Here is a 25,069-nt window from a genome sequence, read left to right as displayed (position 1 = left end):
ATCTCCCCAAAGCCTTTCCACCATCTACAAGGCACAAGTAAGGAGTGTGATGGAATAATCTCCACTTGCCTGGATGAGTGCAGCTCCAACAACACTCAAGAAGCTCGACACCATCCAAGACAAAGCAGCCCGCTTGATTGGCACCCCAGCCACCACCTTAAACATTCACTCCCTCCACCACCGGCGTACCGTGGCTGCAGTGTGTACCATCTACAAGATGCACTGCAGCAACTCACCAAGGCTTCTTCGGCAGCACCTCCCAAACCCACGACCTCTTCCACCTAGAAGGACAAGGGCAGCAGGCGCATGGGAACACCACCACCTCCAAGTTCCCCTCCAACTCACACACCATCCTGACTTAGAAGTATATCGGCCGTTCCTTCATCGTCGCTGGGTCAAAATCCTGGAACTCCCTCCCTAAGAGCACTGTGGGAGTACCTTCACCACACAGACTGCAGCGTTTCAAGGCGGCGGCTCACCACCACCTTCTCAAGGGCAACTAGGGATGGGCAATAAATGCTGGCCTTGCCAGCGACGCCCATATCCTATAAACGAATTTTAAAAAAATTCCCTCGTGTTGGTTCTCTCACCACCTGAGGATTCATATTGACAGCGGGTGTGCAAAATAATGGGCGTCAAGACATTTTAATTACTGAGGGACAAGTGATTGGAGTTTTTGTCATTAGTCGAGTCTCCAAGTACACCTCGTGTCTAAATACGCTAATGCAACAGTTGCCAAATTACTTGGGTCAGAGGTCAATTGCGACCTGCTTACAAGTTTCATGCTCCAGGTCAACGACTGGCTTTCTTTCTAATCACAAGAGTTCTTTTGAACTGAATGAAAAGTTCTCAGATAGGCACACCACATCAGATGTGAAAGGATATTCGAGCGGACAAAGAGAGACTGAATTTGTTGTGCTGATACAAGAATTTTCTTTGGTATTTGGAAAGAAAGACTTGCATTTATATAGCGCCTTTCATGACCACCAGACGTCTCAAAGCGCTTTACAGCCAATGAAGTACTTTTGAAGTGTAGTCACTGTTGTAATGTGGGAAAAGCAGCAGCCAATTTGCGCACAGCAAGCTCCCACAAACAGCAATGTGATAATGGCCAGATAATCTGTTTTAGTGATGTTGATTAAAGGATAAATATTGGCCCCAGGACACCAGGGAGAACTCCCCTGCTCTTCTTTGAAATAGTGCCCTGCAATCTTTTACGTCCACCCGAGAGGGCAGACGGGGCCTCGGTTTAACGTCTCATCCGAAAGACGGCACCTCCGACAGTGCAGCACTCCCTCAGCACTGCACTGGGAGTGTCAGCCTGGATTTTCGTGCTCAAGTCTCTGGAGTGGGACTCGAACCCACAACCTTCTGACTCAGAGGCGAGAGTGCTGCCCACTGAGTCACAGCTGACACTGAGGGTTCGATTTTGCCAAACCTGTCGGGAAGAAGGCGGGACTTCAGCTTTCGGGTTTTTGACCCGCCTACATCGACATCCGGCCAATCCGCACGATTTTCCCTTGATTGACCTTGTTGAGCCCGCCCAGCGGGCTCAGCAGGCCAATTAAGGGCCACCCAGCAACAGGTGACGTCACAGACTGATATTTCCTTGACAGATGAAATATCAATGTTTCACAGCTGTTTGAAGCTGTGAAACACTGACAGTCTGAGTTCTACCATGAGTCATTCTGCACAGACTCAGTTAGAACTCTCAGCAGCACTCAAAGCTGAAGGCTGTCACTTTTCACAGATCGCAGCCGTTCAGCTTTAAGTGCCGGCTGAGTGATGCGCTCCCGACGGCTACAGGAAGAAAGGCTGTTAAGGTAAGTACTGGTAAGTAAAAGTTCTTTACACACTTTAGACACACCAAACACACTTACCTTTGCACTCATGCACCCATCACTCACCTGAGCACCGACATCGCAACCCCTCCAACCCGACGGCCCGCCTGCTCTACCTGGTGTGGTTTGGAGCCGTCGGGAATCCCACACGACACCCCTCAAAATAGGGATTAGGCTAAAAACTACCTGTTAACCAGGCAGGAAGGGATTAGTGCCTGTTTCGGTGGGTCCCAGTGCGGGGCGGGTGCCCGCCGCCCCTGAAAGTTGCGTGGGGCGGGGTTTTGGGCGGGATGGTGTCGGGACCCCCAAATTAGGGATTTCCCCCCCCACACGCCTGAAACCCCGCCTGACGGCTCCAGGAAAATCTAGCCCTGACAGAGGGACAAAGGGCGAGAGAGAGGGACAAAGGGGCGAGTCCCGCAGGTGGCGCCATTCTAGTGCAGTGACTAGCGTGCTTTAGTTTGAGCTCTGCCTAGGAACACGAGATTGATGAGTTTCTAAATATCAAACTGTAATTAAAATACAGAAAGTTAGAAAAGGGACAGTACAGTTAGCAGTGATCACAGGAAGTCACTCGGCCCTTTAACACAACCTCCTGAACCCGAAGGGTAGCCAACACATTGCAGACATTCTTCTTGTGTGCGGATTTGATATGTATTGTGCTTTTAGTATTTGCCAATTATTGTGCATTATTTATGCAAAAATTAAAAATGACTTGCTTCATTCAAGTCTGCAAACCTGATTATTCTGGTAATAGTCTTCACTTCAAAGAAAATTTGTTAGCACGGCAAAATGCATGTTAAATCCAGTAAACATTATGCTGCAACGAAGTTACTTCTTAGCCCCTCAGTTATGCACCTCAGCAAGAGCAGAATATAGTGACGATAAATGGGGCGAAATGGGCTCACAGCAAATCAGCAGCCCGTTGTACAAAAACCTAGGCCGACACTCCAGTGCAGTGCTGAGGGAGTGCTGCACTGTCGGAGGTGCCGTCTTTAGAATGAGACATTAAACCGAGACCCTGTCTGCTCTCTCAGGTGGATGTAAAAGATCCCATGGCACTATTTCGAAGAAGAGCTGGGGAGTTCTCGCCAATATTTATCCCTCAATCAACATCGCTGTTTGTGTGAAATAACAACAGAACATGCTGGAAAAACTCAGCAGGCCAGGCAACGTCCGTGGAGAGAAATTAGAGTCGACGTTTCGGGTCAAAACCCTTTTTCAAAACTGGAAAGGAAATGAAATAGATCGACTCTAATTTCTCTCCACGGATGTTGCCTGGCCTGCTGAGTTTTTCCAGCATTTTCTGTTGTTATTTCGGATTTCCAGCATCTGCAGTATTTTGCTATCGTATTGCTGTTTGTGGGAGCTTGCTGTGCACAAATTGGCTGCCGCGTTTCCTACATTACAAGTGACTACACTTCGAAAGTACTTCATTGGCTGTAAAGTGCTTTAGGACATCCTGAGATCATGAAAAGCGCTATATAAATGCAAGTCTCTTACTTTTTAAAGTACTCCAAGCAATCTAAACCATTATAACACTAGTTAGGCCTCAGCTGGTGTATTGTGTTTAAATTAGGCACCACACATTAGGAAGGATGTCAAAGCCTTAGAGAGGGTGTAGAAGTGTTCTACTAGAATGGTGCCAGGGATGAGGGATTTCAGATATGTGAAGAGACTGGTGAAGCTGGGGTTGTTCCCTAGCCACTGACTCCATCCCTCTCCATGGCAACTGTCTGAGGCTGAACCAGGCTGTTCACAACTCGGTGTCATACTTGACCCAGAGATGAGCTTCCGACCACATATCACCAAGACCGCCTGCTTCCAGCTCTGTAACATCGCCCGTCTCCGCCCTTGCCTCAGCTCATCCGCTGCTGAAACCCTCATCCATGCCTTTGTTACCTCTAGACTTGACTATTCCAACGCACTCCTGGCTGGCCTCCCACATTCCACCCTACGTAAACTTAAACTCATCCAAAACTCTGCTGCCCGTATCCTAACTCGCAGCAAGCCCCGTTCACCCATCACCGCTGTGCTCGCTGACCTACACTGGCTCCCGGCTGAGCAACTTCTTTTCAAAACCCTCCATGGCCTCACCCCTCCCTATCGCCTCCAGCCCAATGACCTTCCGAGATCTCTGCGCTCCTCCAATTTTGGCCTCTTGCGCAGCCCCGATTTTAATCGCTCCACCATTGGCGGCCGTGCCTTCAGCTGCCTGGGCCCTAAGCTCTGGAATTCCCTCCCTAAACCTCTCTACCTCTCTCTCTCCTACTCTAAGATGCTCCTTAAAACCTACCTCTTTGACCAAGCTTTTGGTCATCTGTCCTAATGCCTCCTTCGGTGTCAAATTTTGTTCGATGATAACACTCCTGTGAAGCACCTTGGGAAGTTTTACTACGTTAAAGGTGCTATACAAATGCAAGTTGTTGTTCTCCTTAGAGCAGATTAAGTTAAGAGGTAGCTTGATAGAGGTGTTCAAAATCATGAATGATTTTGATACCGAGTAAATAAGGAGAAACTGTTTCCAGTGGCAGGAGGGTCGGTAACCAGAGGACACAGATTTAAGGTGATTGGCAAAAGAACCAGAGGCGACATGAGGAAACTTTTTTTTTTTTTTATAAACAGTGAGTTGTTGTGATCTGGAATGCATGGCCTGAAAAGGTGGTGGAAGCATATTTAATGGTCACATTCAAAGGGGAATTCGATAAATACTTGAAGGGAAAAAATTTGCAGGGCTCTGGGGTAAGAACAGGGGAGTGGGATTAATTGGATAGCTCTACCATAGAGCCGGCAAAGGCACAATGGCCGAATGACGACCTTCTGTGCTGTATCATTCTATGGTTCTGCGAATCTGGTACTCAAAGGTGGCGTCTGCTAAGAGTACCTGCTTCTTAAAGACACCCGCCTGCTTCAAACCCATGTCCATCCCGATCCCCAGGGTCTTCAACTCGCCCGTGTACCCTGGACCAGAGATACGGCAGTGCCTTGTCCCCAGCCTTGGTAACGTACCTGGGAGCAGACATCCAACACCCGCTCTTTAAACTTCACGAACTGTTCCTGAATCGTGGGGTGATTAATGGCGAAAGACAGGAAATGGGTGAAGGGCTGTTTCCTGCGGAAACTCTCCAACATCACCTCGATTCGAGTTTGGGCTGAAGCCACACCCGCTCGCTGCTGCCCAGTGATAACTGGAAAATAAAGAAGCACTGGAGATTAGAACGAGTGTCTCCTTTTTGTACCGTGCAGCCGCATGAAGCACTCTCTGCTCAGCTACAGTACAGAGCTCTCTCTGCATTACCCCGAGTATCCCAACTCTAACCTCAACAGCACTGGCTGCATTAGTGCGGCCTGTGCATGTTCCAACAGATTGCCCAATTTGACCCCAACAGCACTCACTACATTAAAAACCTGCATTGAAAATCTCACACGAGGCAATGCAATAAATGACCGGGGTTTTTTTTGGCAATGGTTGAGTGGGGAGGGGGGGGTTGTTGATCAGCACACCGAAAGAAAACCATGTTCTCCTTCGAGTAGTGCCACAGGATCTTTAACATCGGCTCGAACCACCAGACCAAGCCGGCGGGGCCTTGGTTTATCATCTCATTCGGAGGACAAAGCAACCTCCAACAAAGCAGCACCCCTTCAGTATTGCACTGGAACCTAGACTATGCGCTTAAGTCCTTGAGAATGCATCAACACTGCAGAGGTGACCGCAGTCTCAGGCAACACGTGTTACCGTCACTGTGATAGTAACACCCATACCTCACAATGTACAGGAAACTCTCGATTTGCCGGCACCTAAATAACCGGAAATCTCTGTTAACCGGCAAAATTCAGGAGTAGGTTCAAGTAAGTTTTACTTCATATTAGTGGCCGTTCCTGGATCTGTGGCTGTGTAACCGGGGTTTCTGCACCTGTTGCTAAGCAACGGGGATGCCTGGATCTTGTGGCCAGGGTTCCTGCACCTGTTGCTAAGCAACAGGGAAGGCTGGATCTATTGCTGTGTACGGGGCTCTCGTACCTTTTACTATACTTCTCTGATATACCGGCACCACGCCGGTCCCGGATAAAAAAGTTTCCCGTAGATGGACTGTGGATCAGAAGTAGAATTTGAGGAACCCTGTAATGCACCTTGATAATAAGTGTTTCAAAACAGAAGTATACTTTTCTTTTACAACTTAACAAGCATTTCAGGAACAAATAAAACGTTCTCCTTCAGCCCCTGCTGAAGCTCACCAATCTCTCCCTCCACTCCAGGTTTAGGGATGGTTATGGAAGTGCGTGTCTCAGTCTCCAGTCTCCGTTTGGTCTCCCCTTTCTTCCCGATTACATATCTGCGAAGAAGGCAAAGTATATTTTCAATCACACGGGATGCATTCCACGGTCGGGTGATTCCGCCCTTGATGCAGGAAAGAATGAAACTGCCAAGAAGATTCGCCAGATCTCATTTTGAAGCTGTTACTCCTCAGACAGGACAAGTACCTACATTAACCACTTGTGATGGATTTTATCGTGTGAACAGATCTCACTTCAAAAACTTAAAACTTTCCCCCTGTATAAAGCTGCTGCACTTCTATTGAAGAGAAGGGTTAACTGGTACCAGTGTGTTACTTATCTAGAACTGAAAGTTGTTGATGTTTACCCGCTATTGAAATGCAGGGAAGGTGGTTTCCACAGGTAATATTACATTTATATCCCCTGTTAAAAACTGTTTAATAAACCCTGAAACATAAAATATAGACTTGGGAAGGATGTTTCCAGTGTTTCCTGCACACCGATAGGTCACTCAGAATTTCAGAGGGACCAAGGACCTGTTGCGAAATCGCACCTGCCCCCAAATAGTTAGCCGTGGCTCAGTGGGTGGCACTCTCGTCTCTGAGTCAGAAGGTTGTGGGTTCAAGTCCCACTCCAGAGACTCGAGCACAAAAATCCAGGCAGACACTCGAGTGCAGTGCTGAGGGAGTGCTACACTGTCGGAGGTGCTGTCTTTCGGATGACATGTTAAACCGAGGCCCCATCTGCTCTCTCAGGTGGACGTAAAAGATTCCATGGCACTATTTCAAAGAAGAGCGGGGGAGTCATCACCGGTGTCCTGGCCAATATTTATCCCTCAATCAACATCACAAAAACAGATTATCTGGTCATTATCACATTGCTGTTTGTGGGAGCTTGTTGTGCGCAAATTGACTGCCATGTTTCCTACATTACAACAGTGACTACACTTCAAAAAGTGCTTTGGGATGTCCTGAGGTCGTGAAAGGCGCTGTATAAATGCAAGTCTTTTTTTCTTATTTTTTTACAGCGGCGGATCTGGGTGTGGCGTGAGGAGCAAGGCGAGGCCCGACCACAGCGGCGGACCTGGGTGTGGCGTGAGGAGCGAGGCGAGGCTTAAAAGCGGCAGCAGCGAGGCGAGGCCCGACCACAGCGGCGGACCTGGGTGTGGCGTGAGGAGCGAGGCGAGTATAAAACCGGCAGCAGCGAGGCAAGGCCCGACCACAGAGGTGGACCTGGGTGTGGCGCGAGGAGCGAGGCGAGTATAAAACCGGCAGCAGCGAGGCGAGGCCCGACCACAGCGGCGGACCTGGGTGTGGCGTGAGGAGGCGAGGCTTAAAAGCGGCAGCAGCGAGGCGAGGCCCGACCACAGCGGCGGACCTGGGTGTGGCGTGAGGAGCGAGGCGAGTATAAAACCGGCAGCAGCGAGGCGAGGCCCGACCACAGCGGCGGACCTGGGTGTGGCCTGAGGAGCGAGGCGAGGCCAGACCACAGCGGCGGACCTGGGTATGGCGTGAGGAGCGAGGCGAGGCCCGACCAATTCAGCAGCGGGAGAGAGAGGCAAAAAGTAATCAAAGTTTGACGTCACCAGAAAGCAGGTAAGTGATTGGTTGGTGAGTATTTCTCTCTTTCTCCTTTTTTTTTCCCAAACTTAAACTCTGTGGTTTATAGTTTCTAAGCTCTGAGGTGTAGCGGGGGCTGCTGGTAACCAAAAATTTAACTTAATTTAAAGGAAGTAAAGGGTAAGTCATGTCAGGACAGCTCAGCCCCGTAGTTTGCTCCTCCTGCGCTATGTGGGAAATCAGGGACACTTCCTGTGTCCCTGACGACCATGTGTGCGGGAAATGTGTCCAGCTGAAGCTACTGACAGACTGCATTGCGGCACTGGAGCAGCGGATGGATACATATTGGAGCATTCGCGAGGCTGAGGAAGTCGTGGATAGCACGTTTAGGGAGGTGGTCACACCGCAGGTAAAGGTTGCACAGGCAGAAAGGGAATGGGTAACCATCAGGCAGAATACTAGGCGCAGGCAGGTAGTGCAGGAATCCCCTGGGGTCATCCCCCTCTCAAACAGTTATACCGTTTTGGATACTGTTGGGGGGGGTGGCTTAACAGGGGAAGGCAGCAGCAGCCGCCAACCTCCTGGCACCAGGGGTGGGTCTGCTGCACAGGATGGGAGGAAAAAGGGTAAAGCTATAGTGATAGGGGATTCTATTGTAAGGGGAAAATTTTGGAAAGGGAGGGTGAACAGCCAGTTGTCATGGTGCATATAGGTACCAACGATACAGGTAAAGAACGGGATGAGGTCCTAAAAGCTGAATATAGGGAGTTAGGAGGTAAATTAAAAAATAGGACCTCAAAAAGGTAGTAATCGCAGGATTGCTACCAGTGCCACATGCTAATCAGAGTAGAAATAGAAGGATAATTCAAATGAATACATGGCTAGAGGAATGGTGCAAGGAGGAGGGATTCAAATTCCTAGGACATTGGAACCGGTTCTGGGGGAGGTGGGACCAGTACAAACCGGACAGTCTGCACCTGGGCAGGACCAGGACCGATGTCCTTGGGGGAGTGTTTGCTAGTGCTGTGGGGGAGGGTTTAAACTAAAATGGCAGGGGGTTGGGAACCTGAGCAGGGAGGCAAAGGAAAGGGAAACAAGGATAGAAGCAAAAGACAGGAAGGAGAAAAACAAAAGGTGACAATCAGAGAAATCAAGGGTTTAAAAACAAACATGGCCACAGTAAATAATAATTCTAAAAGGTCTAAGAGCGTTAAAAAAACAAGCCTGAAGGCTTTGTATCTTAATGCAAGGAGCATTCGTAATAAGGTGGATGAATTAGCAGCGCAAATAGAGGTAAATGAATATGATATGATTGGGATTACGGAAACATGGCTCCAGGGGGACCAAGGCTGGGAACTCAACATCCAGGGGTATTCAATATTCAGGAAAGATAGGCAAAAAGGAAAAGGAGGTGGGGTAGCATTGCTGGTTAAAGAGGGGATTAACACAATTGTAAGGAACGATATTAGCTCTGATGATGTGGAATCTGTATGGGTAGAACTGAGAAATACCAAAGGGCAGAAAACGTTAGTGGGAGTGGTGTATAGACCCCCAAACAGTAATGCAGAGGTTGGGGATGGCATTAAAAGGGAAATTAGAGAAGCGTGCAATAAGGGCACAGCAGTCATCATGGGTGACTTTAATCTACATATAGATTGGGCTAACCAAATTAGTAACAATACTGTGGAGGAGGAATTCCTGGAGTGTATACGGGATGGTTTCCTGGACCAATATGTCGAGGAACCAACTAGGGATCAGGCCATCTTAGGCTGGGTATTATACAATGAGAAAGGATTAATTAGCAATCTTGTTGTGTGAGGCCCCTTGGGTCGGAGCGATCATAATATGATAGAATTCCTCATTAAGATGGAAAGTGAAGTAGTTGACTCAGAGGCGAAGGTCCTGAATTTAAATAAAGGGAACTATGATGGTATGAGACGCAAGTTGGGTAGGATTGATTGGGTAATGTCACTCAAAGGGTTGACGGTGGATGGACAATGGCTAACATTCAAAGATCGCATGGATGAACTACAGAATTTGTTTATCCCAGTTTGGCATAAAAATAAATCAAAAAAGGTGACTCAACCGTGGCTAACAAGGGAAATTAGGGATAACATAAGATCCAAAGAGAGGACATATAAATTGGCCAAAAAAAGCAGCAAACCTGAGGATTGAGAGCAGTTTAGGATTCAGCAAAGGAGGACAAAGGGATTAATTAAGAGGGGGAAAATAGTTTATGAAAGTAAGCTTGCAGGGAACCTAAAAACTGACTGTGAAAACTTTTATAGATGTGTGAAGAGAAAAAGATTGGTGAAGTCAAGCGTAGGTCCCTTGCAGTCAGAATCAGGGGAATTTATAATGGGGAACAAAGAAATAGCAGACCAATTAAATACATATTTTAGTTCTGTCTTCACAAAGGAGGACACAAATAACCTCCTAAAGATGTCGGGGAGCATAGGGACTAATGAGAGGGAGGAACTGAAAGAAATCAGTGTTTGTAGGGAAATGGTGTTGGGGAAGTTGACGGGATTGAAGGCCGATAAATCCCCAGGGCCTGATAATCTACATCCTAGGGTACTTAAGGAAGTGGCCCTGGAGACAGTAGATGCATTGCTGGTCACCTTCCAGAACTCGATAAGACTCTGGAACAATACCCATGGATTGGAGGGTAGCTAATGTTACCCCACTATTCAAAAAAGGTGGTAGAGAAAAAGCGGGGAATTATAGACCGGTAAGCCTGACATGGGTAGTGGGGAAAATGCTAGAGTCCATTATAAAAGATGTAATAGCAGAGCACTTGGAAAGCAGTGACAGGATCGGACAAAGTCAACATGGATTTACAGGAAACTCTCGTTTAAACGGCACCTAACAGCCGGAATTCTCTATTAACCAGCAAAATTCATACTCCAAAAACACCTCAATAACTGGAAATGTTGCCAAGTCCGAGTCTCCCGCGGTGGCCGAGTTAGTCAGTGGGGGTAGTTCTCCAAACTGCCACTACTCGGCTTCTTGGCACTGTCAAAAGTCTGAACACCTCAATAACAGGAGTCTGACTCTTTGTTTGTTAAAAATAGCCTTGGTAGATAACCCTCTCTGTCATCCGGAATTTTTAATCAACCGGCACCATCCCGGTCCCGTCGGTGCCGGATACCAAAGAGATTCCTGTACAAAAGGTAAATCATGCTTGACTAATCTACTGGAATTTTTTGAGGATGTAACTGGTAAAATAGATAAGGAAGAAACAGTGGATGTGGTGTATTTGGACTTTCAAAAGGCTTTCGATAAGGTCTCGCATAAGAGATTAGCGTGCAAGATTAAGGCACATGGGATTGGGGGCAAGGTATTGACTTGGATAGAAAACTGGTTGGCAGATAGAAAGCAAAGAATTGGAATAAACAGGTCGTTTTCCAAGTGGCAGGCAGTGACTAGTGGGGTACCGCAAGGATCGGTCCTAGGACCCCAACTGTTCACAATATATATTAATGATCTGGACGAGGGAACTAGATGTAATATCTCCAAGTTTGCAGACGACACAAAGCTGGGTGGGAGGGTATGCTGTGAGGAGGATGCTGTGAAACTCCAGTACGATTTGGACAGGTTGGGTGATTGGGCAGAAACATGGCAAATGCACTATAATGTGGATAAATGTGAGGTTATCCACTTTGGTGGCAAAAACAGGAAGGCAGATTATTATTTGAATGGCAATAGATTGGGAGAAGGGGAAGTGCAAAGAGACCTGGGTGTTCTTGTGCACCAGTCGCTGAAGGTAAGCATGCAGGTGCAGCAGGCGGTTAAGAAGGCAAATGGTATGTTAACATAAGAAATAGGAGCAGGAGTAGGCCAATCGGCCGCTCGAGCCTGCTCCACCATTCAATAAGATCATGGCTGATCTGATCCTAACCTCAAATCTTCTATCACTCTCCATCCACCCGAACCCATGTGATCTCCCGGGAGAGGCGAAAAACCAGATAAAAGACCCAATGGCCAATTTGGGAGAAAAAAATCTGGGAAATTCCTCTCCGACCCATCTAGGCGATCGAAATTCTTCCAGGAGATCACTCTGTCCCTATATTTTCTACAGTACTTACCTTCTGTAAAGGCGATCTCCACCCCAGCCAGGAACAGGAATAAAACCATCTCCTGAAATCTAACACAGAATTAGAACACAGTAGGAGCAGAACCAGGCTACACGGCCCCTGGGCCCACTCCACTACCCACAGGGCCATGACCATTCTGAACCTAGACTCATGTCTAATTTCCTGCCCGCTTCCCGTAACCCTTAATTCCCTTTACTTCTAGGAAACTATCTATTTCTGTTTTAAATTTATTTAATGATGTACCTTCCACAGCTTTCTGGGGCAGCAAATTCCACAAACCTACCACCCTCTGAGTGAAGAAGTTTCTCCTCATCTCAGTTTTGAAAGAGCAGCCCCTTATTCTAAGATTATGCCCCCTAGTTCTAGTTTCACCCATCATTGGGAACATCCTCACTGCATCCACCCGATCAAGCCCCTTCACAATCTTATATGTTTCAATAAGATCGCCTCTCATTCTTCTGAACTCCAATGAGTAGAGTCCCAATCTACTCAACCTCTCCTCATATGACCACCACCGATCAATCCCCGGGATTAACCGAGTGAACCTTCTTTGTACTGACTCGAGAGCAAGTATGTCTTTTCTTAAGTATGTTGGCCTTCGTAGCAAGAGGGTTCGAGTGCAGGAACAAGGAGGTCTTGCTGCAGTTGTACAGGGCCTTGGTGAGACCGCACCTTGAGTATTGTGTGCAGTTTTGGTCGCCTTACCTGAGGAAGGATGTTTTTGCCATGGAAAGAGTGCAGCGAAGATTCACCAGGCTGATACCTGGGATGGCAGGAATGACGTATGAGGAGAGATTGTGTCAATTGGGCTTATACTCACTGGAGTTTAGAAGATTGAGAGGGGATCTCATCGAAACCTATAAAATTCTGTCAGGCCTGGACAGACTAGATGCAGGAAGGATGTTCCCGATGGCCGGGGAGTCCAGAGCCAGGGGTCACAGTCTAAGGATAAGGGGTAAGCCATTTAGGACTGAAATGAGGAGGAATTTCTTCACCCAGAGAGTGGTGAACCTGTGGAATTCGCTGCCACAGAGGGCGGTGGAGGCCAGTTCATTCAATATATTCAAGAAGGAGTTAGATATATTTCTTAAGGCTAAAGGGATCAAGGGATATGGGGAGAAGGCAGGGACAGGGTACTAAATTTGCATGATCAGCCATGATCTCATTGAATGGCGGAGCAGGCTCGAGGGGCCGAATGGCCTACTCCTGCTCCTATCTTCTATGTTTCTATGTTATTGGCAGGAACGCCATAAGCCATCACACCCTCGAACTCTGGAATTCTCTCCTTAAACCACTCTGCCTTGCTATGTCACTCCCTGCCTTCAAAGGTCTCCACAAAACTTTGTCACCTCATAGAAACTTATAGCACAGAAGGAGGCCATTCGGCCTGTTGTGCCTGCTCAATCCCACATCCCTGCTTTTTGTCCGTAACCCTGTCAGTTCCTCATCCTCCAGTACCTGTCCAACTCCCTTTTAAAATGATTGATGGAATCAGCTTCCACCACATTTGCAAGTAGAGTGTTCTAGATCCCGACAATTCTCAGTGAAAAAATTTCTCCTCCTCTCCCCTCTACATCTTTTGCCAATGATTTTCAATCCATGACCTCTGGTTACTGACTCACTCATCAGTGGGAATATTTGTTCCCTATTTACTCTATCAAAACCTTTCACCATCTTGAAAACCTCTATCAGGTCACCTCGTAACCTTCTCTGTCCCAAGGAGAACAGTCCTAAATTTTCCAACTTCTCCTCATAACTCAAGTCCCTCATCCCTGGTAACACCCTGGTAAACCTCCTCTGTACCCTGTCTAAGGCCTTTATATCTTTCCTGAAGTGCGGTGCCCAGAATTGTCCACAATACTCCAGCTGAGGCCTAACCCAGTGATTTATAAAGTTCCAGCAAGATCGCTTTGCTTTTATATTCTATCCCCTAGCTCTTCTCCTAACCCCTACGACTCTGTGTCCAATTTTCCCCTATGTCCACCCATGAAGCATCTTGGGGCATTTTAATCCATTTTGGGGGGAAAATTTGGTTGCTTTGCGCCTCCCGTTAGCGGGGGCGCAAAGCAACTTGCGCCCGGGCGCGGCGATGTTTGCGCCGCTCGCGAAATTGACCATTTTGCGCTGGCGCTAAACACTACCGCCACGATCTCCTGCACCCGCAGATCGTGATGTCAGTCGAGCATGCAACGCCCCGGACAGGATATTGAGTGGCGCCCCCTACCTTACCGCCTGCCGCTAGCAACGACAGGTTGAGGGGAGCGTTTTGCAGTCGGGAAGGGACTGGGGGAGCGCTATTTAAAGGCGACCGCTTCCTGCCTTTTTTTGTCGGCGACATTTTTGCACCACACATTCGGAGAGAGAGAGAGAGAGACTTCTGGAGAGATTCAACGCTGTGTGAAGGAGTTTTGGGTACTGAGCAGCACTTTGCAGGTTCATTTTGATTTGATCTTCCTTGCATCAATTTAGAACAGATTATGGGGGCTGCACTCTGAGCTCTTTCCCTGGGCCTCTTCATTGTTCTTTCCAACAGATTTGATGTACAGGTCTCTCCAGGCCGAGATTCAAGGCTGCAATGAGCAGGATGTGGATGGAGAGCAAGATCGACCCTCCCCTTTAAGAGCTGGCCGGCGCCAGTTGTGTGTTCCATTGCTGACTGACATCACATGAGCTTCGCCAGCGCTCTGAGGTAACGCCTCGCTCCTCGGCGTTAGCGCCTTAAGACAGGTGTGAAGCGCCTGATTTAGCGCTCCAATCACCTCCAGTGGCGATAGAAGCCAAGTTTGCATCGGAGGCGATAATTAGCGCCAGGCGATAAACTTGGTGCCCGGTCGATAATTGCGTCCCAAACGGTGCGATACTGAATTTCTCCCTCTGAAAGTGCTTTTAAAGTGAAAGTGGTTCTTGGTGTAGCTGTACATTTGTAAGAAGTCACACAACACCAGGTTATAGTCCAACAGTTTTATTTGAAATCACAAGCTTTCGGAGCGCTGCTCCTTTGTCAGGTGAAGTGGAGAGATGCATAAAGACACAGTTTATATAGTCAGAGAATAATGCCAGATGATTACAGGTAATCTTTCTAACTGCCATTTATGTGTCTTTATGCATCTCTCCACTTCACCTGACGAAGGAGCAGCGCTCCGAAAGCTTGTGATTTCAAATAAAACTGTTGGACTATAACCTGGTGTTGTGTGACTTCTTACATTTGTCCACCCCAGTCCAACACCGGCTACTATCGACACCACAAACTGCCGGCTCAAAGTGGAGAGGATCTCCAAGAAGATCGCGCATATCGACACAGACATCAAGTTTCTACAGAGATGCAAGAAAGCAGACAAGATCCCGAAAGGACTACAGATCACGAACCCACTCAAGTCGACCTACAACACAGACTACGCTGAGAGACTCTGCCGTCGTACCTCTCGCACACTCCTCAACCGTCTCGTACACCAGCTCTACAGCAGAAGCCGCAACCTCGAAACCGAGATAGAGTCCATGTTCTCAGCCTGTGCTCAGGACACAGCAGACCAGCTAAGAGACACCGCCAAACAGATGAGGCAACGGAACTACACTGCCTATATGCACACCAAGAACAGGAAGCTTGAGAAACTCGGCATCACCACCAGCAGCAACCAAGCCTACCCCGGTACCACGGTTGAAACCACAGGGAAGTCCATCGTCAACTTGTCCGACCACACCCTTCAACCAGACGAAATTGAAGTTCTCAGCAGAGGGCTCAATTTCTGCCCCACCACCAAAATGGACCCCATCGGTCTCATGGCAGACACTGAGGAATTCATCAGGAGAATGAGGCTCCAGGAATTCTTCCACGAATCCCAAGATGTCAGCAGCGAACCCAATGAGACAACCAATGATCCGGAACAGCAGACAGAGGGATCCGCAGTGCAGCAACCGAAGAAGAAAGAATCAAATTGGACCCCTCCGGAGGGTCGCTGCCCTAAGCTTGACATGTATGCTCAAGCTGTCAGGAGATGCATCAACGCCAGATTCATCAGCCGCACTCACAAGACAGTCCAGAATGTCACCCGAGCACAACGCAACACCATCCACGCTCTCAAAACCAACCGCAACATCGTCATCAAACCAGCAGACAAAGGAGGAGCCATCATCATACAGAACAGAACGGACTATTGCAAAGAAGCATACCGACAACTGGACAACCAGGAACACTACAGAGTTACCCGCAGATCCGACCAAAGAACACACCCGCCAACTCAACAGACTGATCAAGACCTTCGATCCAGACCTTCAAAGCATCCTACGCGCTCTCATCACACGTACTCCCCGCGTGGGAGACTGCTACTGCCTCCCAAAGATACACAAAGCCAACACACCCGGACGTCCTATCGTATCAGGCAACGGAACCCTGTGTGAGAACCTCTCTGGATACGTCGAGGGCATTCTGAAACCCATCGTACAGGGAACCCCCAGCTTCTGTCGCGACACTACAGACTTCTTACAGAAACTCAACACCCACGGACCAGTTGAACCAGGAACACTCCTCGCCACGATGGACGTCTCGGCACTCTACACCAGTATCCCCCATGATGACGGCATCACTGCGACAGCCTCAGTACTCAACACCAACAGCCAATCTCCAAACGCCATCCTACAACTCATCCGCTTCATCCTTGACCACAACGTCTTCACCTTCGACAACCAGTTCTTTACCCAAACACACGGAACAGCCATGGGGACCAAATTCGCACCCCAATACGCCAACATCTTCATGCACAAGTTCGAGCAAGACTTCTTCACTGCACAGGACCTCCAACCAACGCTATATACACCAGATACATCGACGACATTTTCTTCCTATGGACCCACGGCGAAGAATCACTGAAAAGACTACATGATAACATCAACAAGTTCCATCCCACCATCAAACTCACCATGGACTACTCCTCAGAATCGGTTTCATTCTTGGACACACGAATCTCCATCAAAGACGGACACCTCAGCACTTCACTCTACCACAAGCCCACGGACAACCTCAGGATGCTCCACTTCTCCAGCTTCCACCCTAACCACGTTAAAGAAGCCATCCCCTATGGACAAGCCCTGCGAATACACAGGATCTGCTCAGACGAGGAGGAACGCGATGGACACCTACAGACGCTTTAAGACGCCCTCGTAAGAACGGGATATGACGCTCGACTCGTCGATCGACAGTTCCGACAGGCCACAGCAAAAAAATCGCATAGGCCTCCTCAGAAGACAAACACGGGACACAACCAACAGAGTACCCTTCGTCGTCCAGTACTTCCCCGGAGCGGAGAAACTACGCCATGTTCTTCGCAGCCTTCAACATGTCATCGATGACAACGAACACCTCGCTAAGGCCATCCCCACGCCTCCACTACTCGCCTTCAAACAGCCGCCTAACCTCAAACAGACCATCGTTCGCAGCAAATTACCCAGCTTTCAGGAGAACAGCAACCACGACACCACACAACCCTGCCATGGCAACCTCTGCAAGACATGCCAGATCATCAACACAGATACCATCATCACACGCGAGGACACCACCCACCAGGTACATGGTACATACTCATGTGACTCGGCCAACGTTGTCTACCTCATACGTTGCAGGAAAGGATGCCCCGGAGCATGGTACATCGGCGAGACCATGCAGACACTGCGACAACGGATGAACGGACACCGCGCAACAATCGCCAGGCAGGAGTGTTCCCTCCCAGTCGGGAAACACTTCAGCAGTCAAGGACATTCAGCCTCCGATCTTCGGGTAAGCATTCTCCAAGGCGGCCTTCGAGACACATGACAACGCAAAATCGTAGAGCAGAAACTGATAGCCAAGTTCTGCACTCACGAGGACGGCCTCAACCAGGATCTTGGGTTCATGTCACGCTACATGTAACCCCACCTGACATAGGGTCATCCAGACTCGAGTCGTCGTTGGCTTGTTCTCTCTGCACAGATGCGGCCGGACCTGCTGTGATTTCCAGCAAAAAAAATGTTTTTTTGTCTGTTTTTTGTTTTTCATACAGACCCCAGCATCTGCAACTTTTGACCCCTTGTGACCCCACCTCATTGTTCTTTGATGTAATGTTTTCCTGACTAACCTGTTTGTACACCATTCACACCTTTGATTGCTGTGATTATCTCTCTGCCGAGGTGTGATAAATGGCAGTTAGAAAGATTACCTGTAATCATCTGGCATTATTCTCTGACTATATAAACTGTGTCTTTATGCATCTCTCCACTTCACCTGACGAAGGAGCAGCGCTCCGCAAGCTTGTGATTTCAAATAAAACTGTTGGACTATAACCTGGTGTTGTGTGACTTCTTACATTTGTTGACCCCAGTCCAACACCGGCATCTCCACACCATAGCTGTACATTGAATACTCATAACGCACAGCCATCTAGTGGCAACACGGAAAACAAAGACAGTCCCCAACTGATCTTGTGCATGAAAGCAGTCATTTATTTCTTGCAGCCAAGAGGGAGGGAGTGCAGCGTAGGTTTACCAGAATGATGCCTGGACCCCAAGGGTTAAATTACGAGGAGAGATTACACAAACTAGGGTTGTATTCCCTGGAATTTAGAAGGTGAAGGGGTGATTTGATCGAAGTTTTCAAGATATTAAGGGGAACTGATGGTTTCTCTCTACTGACCCGGTTTCCGCTGGTTGGGGAGTCTAGGACTAGGGGGGCATAGTCTAAAAAATAGAGCCAGGACTTTCAAGAGTGAAATTAGGAAACACTTCCAGACACAAAGGGTGGTGGAAGTTTGGAAAACTCTTCCGCAAACGGCAACTGATGCTAGATCAATCGTTAATTGTAAATCTGAGATAATAAGACGTTTGTTAACCAAAGTATTAAGGGATGTGGAGTCAGGTCACAGGTCAGCTATGATCTCACTGAATGGCGGAACAGGCTCGTGCGGCTAAATGGCCTCCTCCTGTTCCTATGTTCCCAAGGACAGTTTCATTGTTCACTTACAGGGTCAGTGACAATATTTTTCAGATCGGTTCAAATTAATTGCTAATGTTCACAAATCTGAAATAAAACCCAGTAGCACACAAGCAGGCCCATTAGAATCTGAAAAGAGAAATTGAAATTAGGTTTACATTTTGGGTAGAGACTTTTCGTCAGAACCCTTCAGTTTACCAATCTATTACGACACCCCTAAATGAAAGAAAGGAAAAGCTTCCATTTATATAGCACCTTATCACAGCTCGAGTCTCAAAGCACGCCACATATGGACTGTGGGAAGCCCTATGACGTGGTGTATCTCCACTTCCAAAAGGCTTTTGACAAAGTTCCGCATGAAGGGATATGGGATCCTGGGCTTTATAAATAGAGGTATAAAGGACAAAAGCCAGGAAGTTATGCTAAACCTTTATAAAACACTAGCTGGGCCCCAGCTGGAGTACCGTGACCGATTCTGGGCACCACACTTCAGGAAGGATGTGAAGGCTTTGGAAAGGGATTTGGAAAGGGATGCAGAAGAGATTTACTAGCATGGTTCCAGGGATGAGGGATTACAGTTACGTGGATAGACTGGAGAAGCTGGGGTTGTTCTCCTTAAAGCAGAGAAGGCTAAGAGGAGATTTGATAGAGGTGTTTAAAATCATGAAAGGTTTAGATAGAGTAAATAAAGAGAAACTGTTTCTAATGGCTGAAGGGTCGATAACCAGAGGGCACAGTGTTAAGGTGATTGGCAAAAGAACCAGAGGTGACATGAGGAAAAACGTTTTAATGCAACGAGCGATTAGGATTTAGAACGCTCTGCCTGATGGGGGGCAGATATAGATTCAATAGTAGCCTTCAAAAGGGGAATTGGATAAATACTTGATGGAGAAAAAATTGCAGGGATATGGGGAAGAGCGGGAGAGTGGGACTAGCTGGATTGCTCTTCGAAAGAGCTGGCGCAGACTGTGATGTACGATTCTATGAATTACTTGGAAGTTCAGTGACGCGTTATGCAGGCAAATGTATCAGCTATTTTGCCCGCGCAAGATCACACGAACAGCTGTGAGATCAAAAATGAATTAACCTGCTTTTGGTGGTGTTTGGCCGAGGGAGGAACGTTGGCCAGGACATTGGAACAACCTCCTGCTCTAATCCAAACAGTCCCTTAGGATCTTTAAGGCCCGCCGGTATCACCAGACCGGGTAGGGAAGGGGCACGGTTTAGTCTCAGGCGAACAGAATCGTGCTCATAGAATCATAGAAATTTACGGCACAGAAGGAGGTCATTCGGCCCATCGTGTCCGTGCCGGCATAAAGAGCTCTCCAGCCTAATCCCACTTACCAGCTCTCGGTCCGTAGCCCCATAGGTTACAGCACTTCAAATTTGTAAATCACACATAGAAATAACTCACTTGTAAAGAGCGCTGGGCACATCCATGGCACATCGATAGCCTCGGTCTGTCTGCTCTATAAGCACAGAGTCACAAGGCTCATCCATACAGTCCACAACTCCTGCAAAAAATAAAGAACATAAATCAGGAGGAATTTCTTCACCCAGAGAGTGGTGAACCTGTGGAATTCTCTACCACAGAAGGCAGTGGAGGCCAATTCATTAAATATATTCAAGAAGGAGTTAGATATATTTCTTAAGGCTAAAGGGATCAAGGGATATGGGGAGAAAGCAGGGACAGGGTACTGAATTTGGATGATCAGCCATGATCTCATTGAATGGCGGAGCAGGCTCGAGGGGCTGAATGGCCTACTCCTGCTCCTATCTTCTATGTTTCTATGTAACAGCAATACTGAACCTCTGAGCTCCAATTCACTGGCGACATCTGGTCACGTGAATCCAAAACCGGACGGCTAAAAGTTCTGTAAGGAATTGCAAGTGGTGGTTTTCCATTACCCGTACAATGGGAAATATTAGTCTCAGTTTTGGTAACTTACTTCAGTTCTAGAATGTATTAGGGTAGTCCAGTATGGAACAGTCCAGGTAAAATACAGAAAAATCAAGTTGATTTTAACTCAGCATTCATTATTCCACCCCAACCAATGTTCCCCTTTAAGCAGCGCGGCCATGCAGCGCTCTGCAACTATCGCGCAGTTGGCTCACCGGCTTTTAAATAGGAAAAACCACGTATGCGCGGTATTTTGAATGGGCCACGCTGCCCCTTAAAGGGGCCACGCACCCAAAAAAAATTAAAAGGAACATTGATCGCAACACATCACCTGTGAACCGAAACACTTTCCTGTCATCGTTTAAGCGATGTTTATATTTTCCTTGTAAGGAATTAGAACAATTTGTATTTATATAGCGCCTCCAACGTAGTAAAACGTCCCAAGGCGCTTCAAAGGATAGTTGAAGACAAAAAATTGACACCGAGCCACATAAGAAATTAGGGAAGATGACCAAAAGCTTGGTCAGAGGTAGGTTTTAAGGTGCGTCTTGACGGAGGAAAGCGAGGTAAAGGGGCGGAGAGCTTTAGGGAGGGAATTCCAGAGCTTAGGGCCTAGGCAGCTGAAGGCACGGCCGCCAAAGGTGGAGCAATTATAATCAGGAGGGCAGAATTAGAGGAGCGCAGATATCTCAGGGGGTTGTGGGGCTGAAGGAGATTACAGAGATGGGGAGGGGCGAGGTCATGGAGGGATTGGAAAACAAGGATGAGAATTTTGAAATCGAGGTGTTGCTTAACCGGGAGCCAATGTAGGTCAGCGAGCACGGGGGTGATGGGTGAACGGGACTTGGTGCGAGTTAGGACATGGGCAGCAGAGTTTTGGATGACCTCAAGTTTACGTAGGGTAGAATGTGAGAGGCCAGCCAGGAGTGTGTTGGAATAGTCAAGTCTAGAGATAACAAAGGCATGGGTGAGGGTTTCAGCAGCGGATGAGCTGAGGCAGGGGTGGAGACGGGCAATGTTACGGAGGTGGAAATAGGCGGTCTTAGTTATGCCGTGAATATGTGGTCGGTTATACAAAAAAAAAAGGTATATTGGAAAATTCTTCTGCTGCCCTCCCCCAATTTTCAGCCCATCAAAGTAACTGCCAATATGAAGGCTTTAATGTCTCTAAGGTTGTAATTTCAATAATAGAGTTACTCTGCTCTTAAAGTCGTGCAAGCCTTTCCACTGAAGAACTCAAGAAGCAGCTGCAATGGACCGAATTTTAGTATAACTTGTGAGACCACTTAAAGCCTGTGCAGGAGGCAGCACTGGTAGAGTAGGTTGAGAATCTGTGCTCAGCAGAAATCCCTAACCTGGCTGGCCTAGTTAGTGAGATCGCTGTATTATAGACTTGATGCAGCAGATGACAGAACAGTTTAAGTAGCTCTGAGGAAATGACACACATCAGACACGCAGCTCCTCACACTGTATAAATCAGGTTTCAATCTGGGGTCTGCAAGAGGATCACCAGGGCTGCAGTGTGTACCATCTACAAGATGCACTGCAGCAACTCGCCAAGGCTTCTTCGGCTGCACCTCCCAAACCCGCGACCTCTACCACCTAGAAGGACAAGGGCAGCAGGCACATGGGAGCACCACCACCTCCAAGTTACACACCATCTTGACTTGGAAATATATCGCCATTCCTTCATCGTCACTGGGTCAAAATCCTGGAACTCCCTCCCTAACAGCACTGTGGGAGTACCTTCACCACACGGACTGCAGCGGTTCAAGAAGGGGGCTCACCACCACCTTTTCAAGGGCAATTAGGGATGGGCAATAAATGCTGGCCTTGCCAGTGACGCCCACATCCCAGGAACGAATAAAAAATATTCCAGGGTCCAGGAGGTCATCAGATTTCTGCCTGTCTGTAGCCAGGCATATTGCCACCGATAATGTCTCAAGAATTCTGTATTCTATATATTTTTTGTATTTGCTGGTTTACTAGCACATTATTCCTGCTGTGCACTAATGAAAAATCTTCTCTGCAATAACAATAGCAGACATTGCCTTTCAGAGGTTAGGACACTGGGCCCCCAAGTACGTGCCAGTATTTGCAGGGGGTCCCCAGGAACGTGCCAGTATTTGCTGGGGGTCCCCAGGAACGTGCCAGTATTTGCTGGGGGTCCCCAGGAGGATGATCAACAGGTAAATCAGGTGGCCAGGAATAGTGAGTTGAGGCCAGAATACTGGACCTATTTAAGAAACAGCTAGAGATTGCAACGGGAACACACAAAATGGCCTTCATCAACCGAAACTATAATGTGACTTCCAGGCATTATTTGTCTGAATTACAGACATACAGTATATACACACCAGGACTATAATATGGTAACGTACTCTTTTAAAGCTCACTGGAAGAAAAGCACTGGTACGTTTTCTGACAATGTTTACAGGGGGAGTTACAGTCTGTGATTGCAAGTACCTGAGCATGCAAAGTCTTCCTCTTCCTCATTCGGATACACCTGCTCTTTGACATGGTTTTTGCGGTAAATCCGTCCATCAATATTGATCAGTGTCGGCCGAAGAACTTCCATTGTATCTTGTCCTCACCCTGAGGGCACAGCCAGCAGTGGGTAAAACACGATACAAGCTCTGTTGGCCAATAAAACAAAGTAAACATGAATTGCACCACACAAAAAAACTTCAATGAAACTTTAGATTCATTAAAAAGTGTACAACCCTCAGAAATGTGCTCACCCGTGGTTTCACCCTCACCGGCTCTCACTCACAGATCACATCAACAACCACCTGATGAATCATCGAATTTTACACAACAGAACAAGGCCATTCAGCCCATTATTCCTGTGCCAGCTCTCTGAAAGAGCTACCCAATTAGTCACATTCTCTTGTCCTTCCTTCATACACTTAAAATAACTTATGTTTGAAATATTGATAGTAGGCCATTCGGCCCCTTGAGCCTGCTCCGCCATTCAATGCGATCATGGCTGATCATCCAAATTCAGTACCCTGTCCCTGCCTTCTCCCCATATCCCTTGATCCCTTTAGCCTTAAGAAATATATTTAACTCCTTCTTGAATATATTTAATGAATTGGCCTCAACTGCCTTCTGTGGTAGAGAATTCCACAGGTTCACCACTCTCTGGGTGAAGAAATTCCTCCTCATCTCAGTCCTAAATGGCTTACCCCTTATCCTTAGACTGTGACCCCTGGTTCTGGACTCCCCAGCCATCGGGAACATCCTTCCTACATCTAGTCTGTCTAGCCCTGTTAGAATTTTATAAGTTTCAATGAGCTCCCCTCTCATTCTTCTAAACTCCAGCGAGTATAAGCCCAATCGACACAATCTCTCCTCATACGTCATTCCTGCCATCCCAGGTATCAGTCTGGTGAATCTTCGCTGCACTCCCTCCATGGCAAGAACACCCTTCCTCAGATAAGGTGATCAAAACTGCACACAATACTCAAGGTGTGGTCTCACCAAGGCCCTGTACAACTGCAGCAAGACATCCTTGTTCCTGTACTCAAACCCTCTCGCTACAAAGGCCAACATACCATTTGCCTTCTTAGCCGCCTGCTGCACCTGCATGCTTACCTTCAGCGACTGGTGCACAAGGACTCCCAGGTCTCGTTGCATTTCCCCTTCTCCCAATCTATTGCCGTTCAGATAATAATCTGCCTTCCTGTTTTTGCCACCAAAGTGGATAACCTCACGTTATCCTACATCTGCAAATTGGCTACTACATTACAACAGTGACTACACTTCAAAAAAAGTACTTCATTGGCTGTAAAGCGCTTTGGGACGTCCTGAGGTTGTGAAAGGCGCTATAGAAATGCAAGTTGTTGTTGTAGTTAGCTACGTGGCGCATGCGCACTCAGTGCTCTCCCGGTGATTCCGCTGCGCCCGGACCCAACACTCGCGGGGGGTTAATGTCTAACTGAAAGATGTTTACACACCGAATAAATCTCACTCACTCACAGTCCGATTAAAATTTTTAACAACGCCGCTCCGCCGCCGCCGGGACCCCGGTCCGTCCCTTAACTTGGCCACTTCCGGTGTGCGTCGCTAACCTGCTTCCCCCCCGGGTAAATGACGCTGGTCTTTGCTTTGGAAGGGATTCAAGCTCGAGATTTACCTGATTTTTCTTCAGAAATATACATGGCGTTGGTCTGCTTGCACAGATTCGGTGTAAAAATCATTTTTCCCACCACAGAGTTAAACGAAAAATGTCAGCAACGCCGGGCCGCCTCTATTTACAAATACAGGTTATTGAGATTTTGTAAAAATAGACAAATACTGCACTCCTGTATATTGTTACGACAAAGGGTTTTGAACATAGATTATAATATTAAAATAAAAGATTTAAATGTTGACTTAATTCAAAATGATCAGTTTATTTATGTTAAAATGCAGTAAGCAATGATGTTTCCCCCCCCCCC

The 25,069-nt window shown here is 47.6% G+C and overlaps 1 protein-coding gene across 6 annotated transcripts in view; it reads right to left on the bottom strand.

Moving 5' to 3' along the window:
* The window catches only part of ascc1 (activating signal cointegrator 1 complex subunit 1), a 75,902-nt gene extending 51,035 nt beyond the window's left edge, over positions 1-24,867 (bottom strand). For 2 of the 6 annotated variants that reach the window (XM_085970646.1, XM_085970652.1), the window contains exons 1-5: positions 24,609-24,713; positions 23,094-23,263; positions 20,142-20,241; positions 6,078-6,175; positions 4,851-5,029 (exon numbers count right to left, since the gene is read on the bottom strand). In XM_085970646.1, coding sequence (XP_085826772.1) covers positions 4,851-5,029; positions 6,078-6,175; positions 20,142-20,241; positions 23,094-23,205 — 489 coding nt within the window. In that variant the 5' untranslated portion in view covers positions 23,206-23,263; positions 24,609-24,713. Of the gene's footprint in view, positions 1-4,850; positions 5,030-6,077; positions 6,176-20,141; positions 20,242-23,093; positions 23,264-24,224; positions 24,523-24,586; positions 24,714-24,765 lie in introns of those variants that run through there. The other 4 variants (XM_085970648.1, XM_085970647.1, XM_085970649.1 and 1 more) reach the window with 4 other exon arrangements.
* Between the last annotated feature and the right edge of the window lie 202 nt (positions 24,868-25,069).

This window comes from Somniosus microcephalus, chromosome 29 (assembly GCF_052327205.1).
Source record: "Somniosus microcephalus isolate GS21.2 chromosome 29, FLI_Smic_1.0, whole genome shotgun sequence".
Taxonomy (NCBI): Eukaryota; Metazoa; Chordata; class Chondrichthyes; order Squaliformes; family Somniosidae; genus Somniosus; species Somniosus microcephalus.
This window is presented reverse-complemented; position numbering and strand designations above follow the sequence as displayed.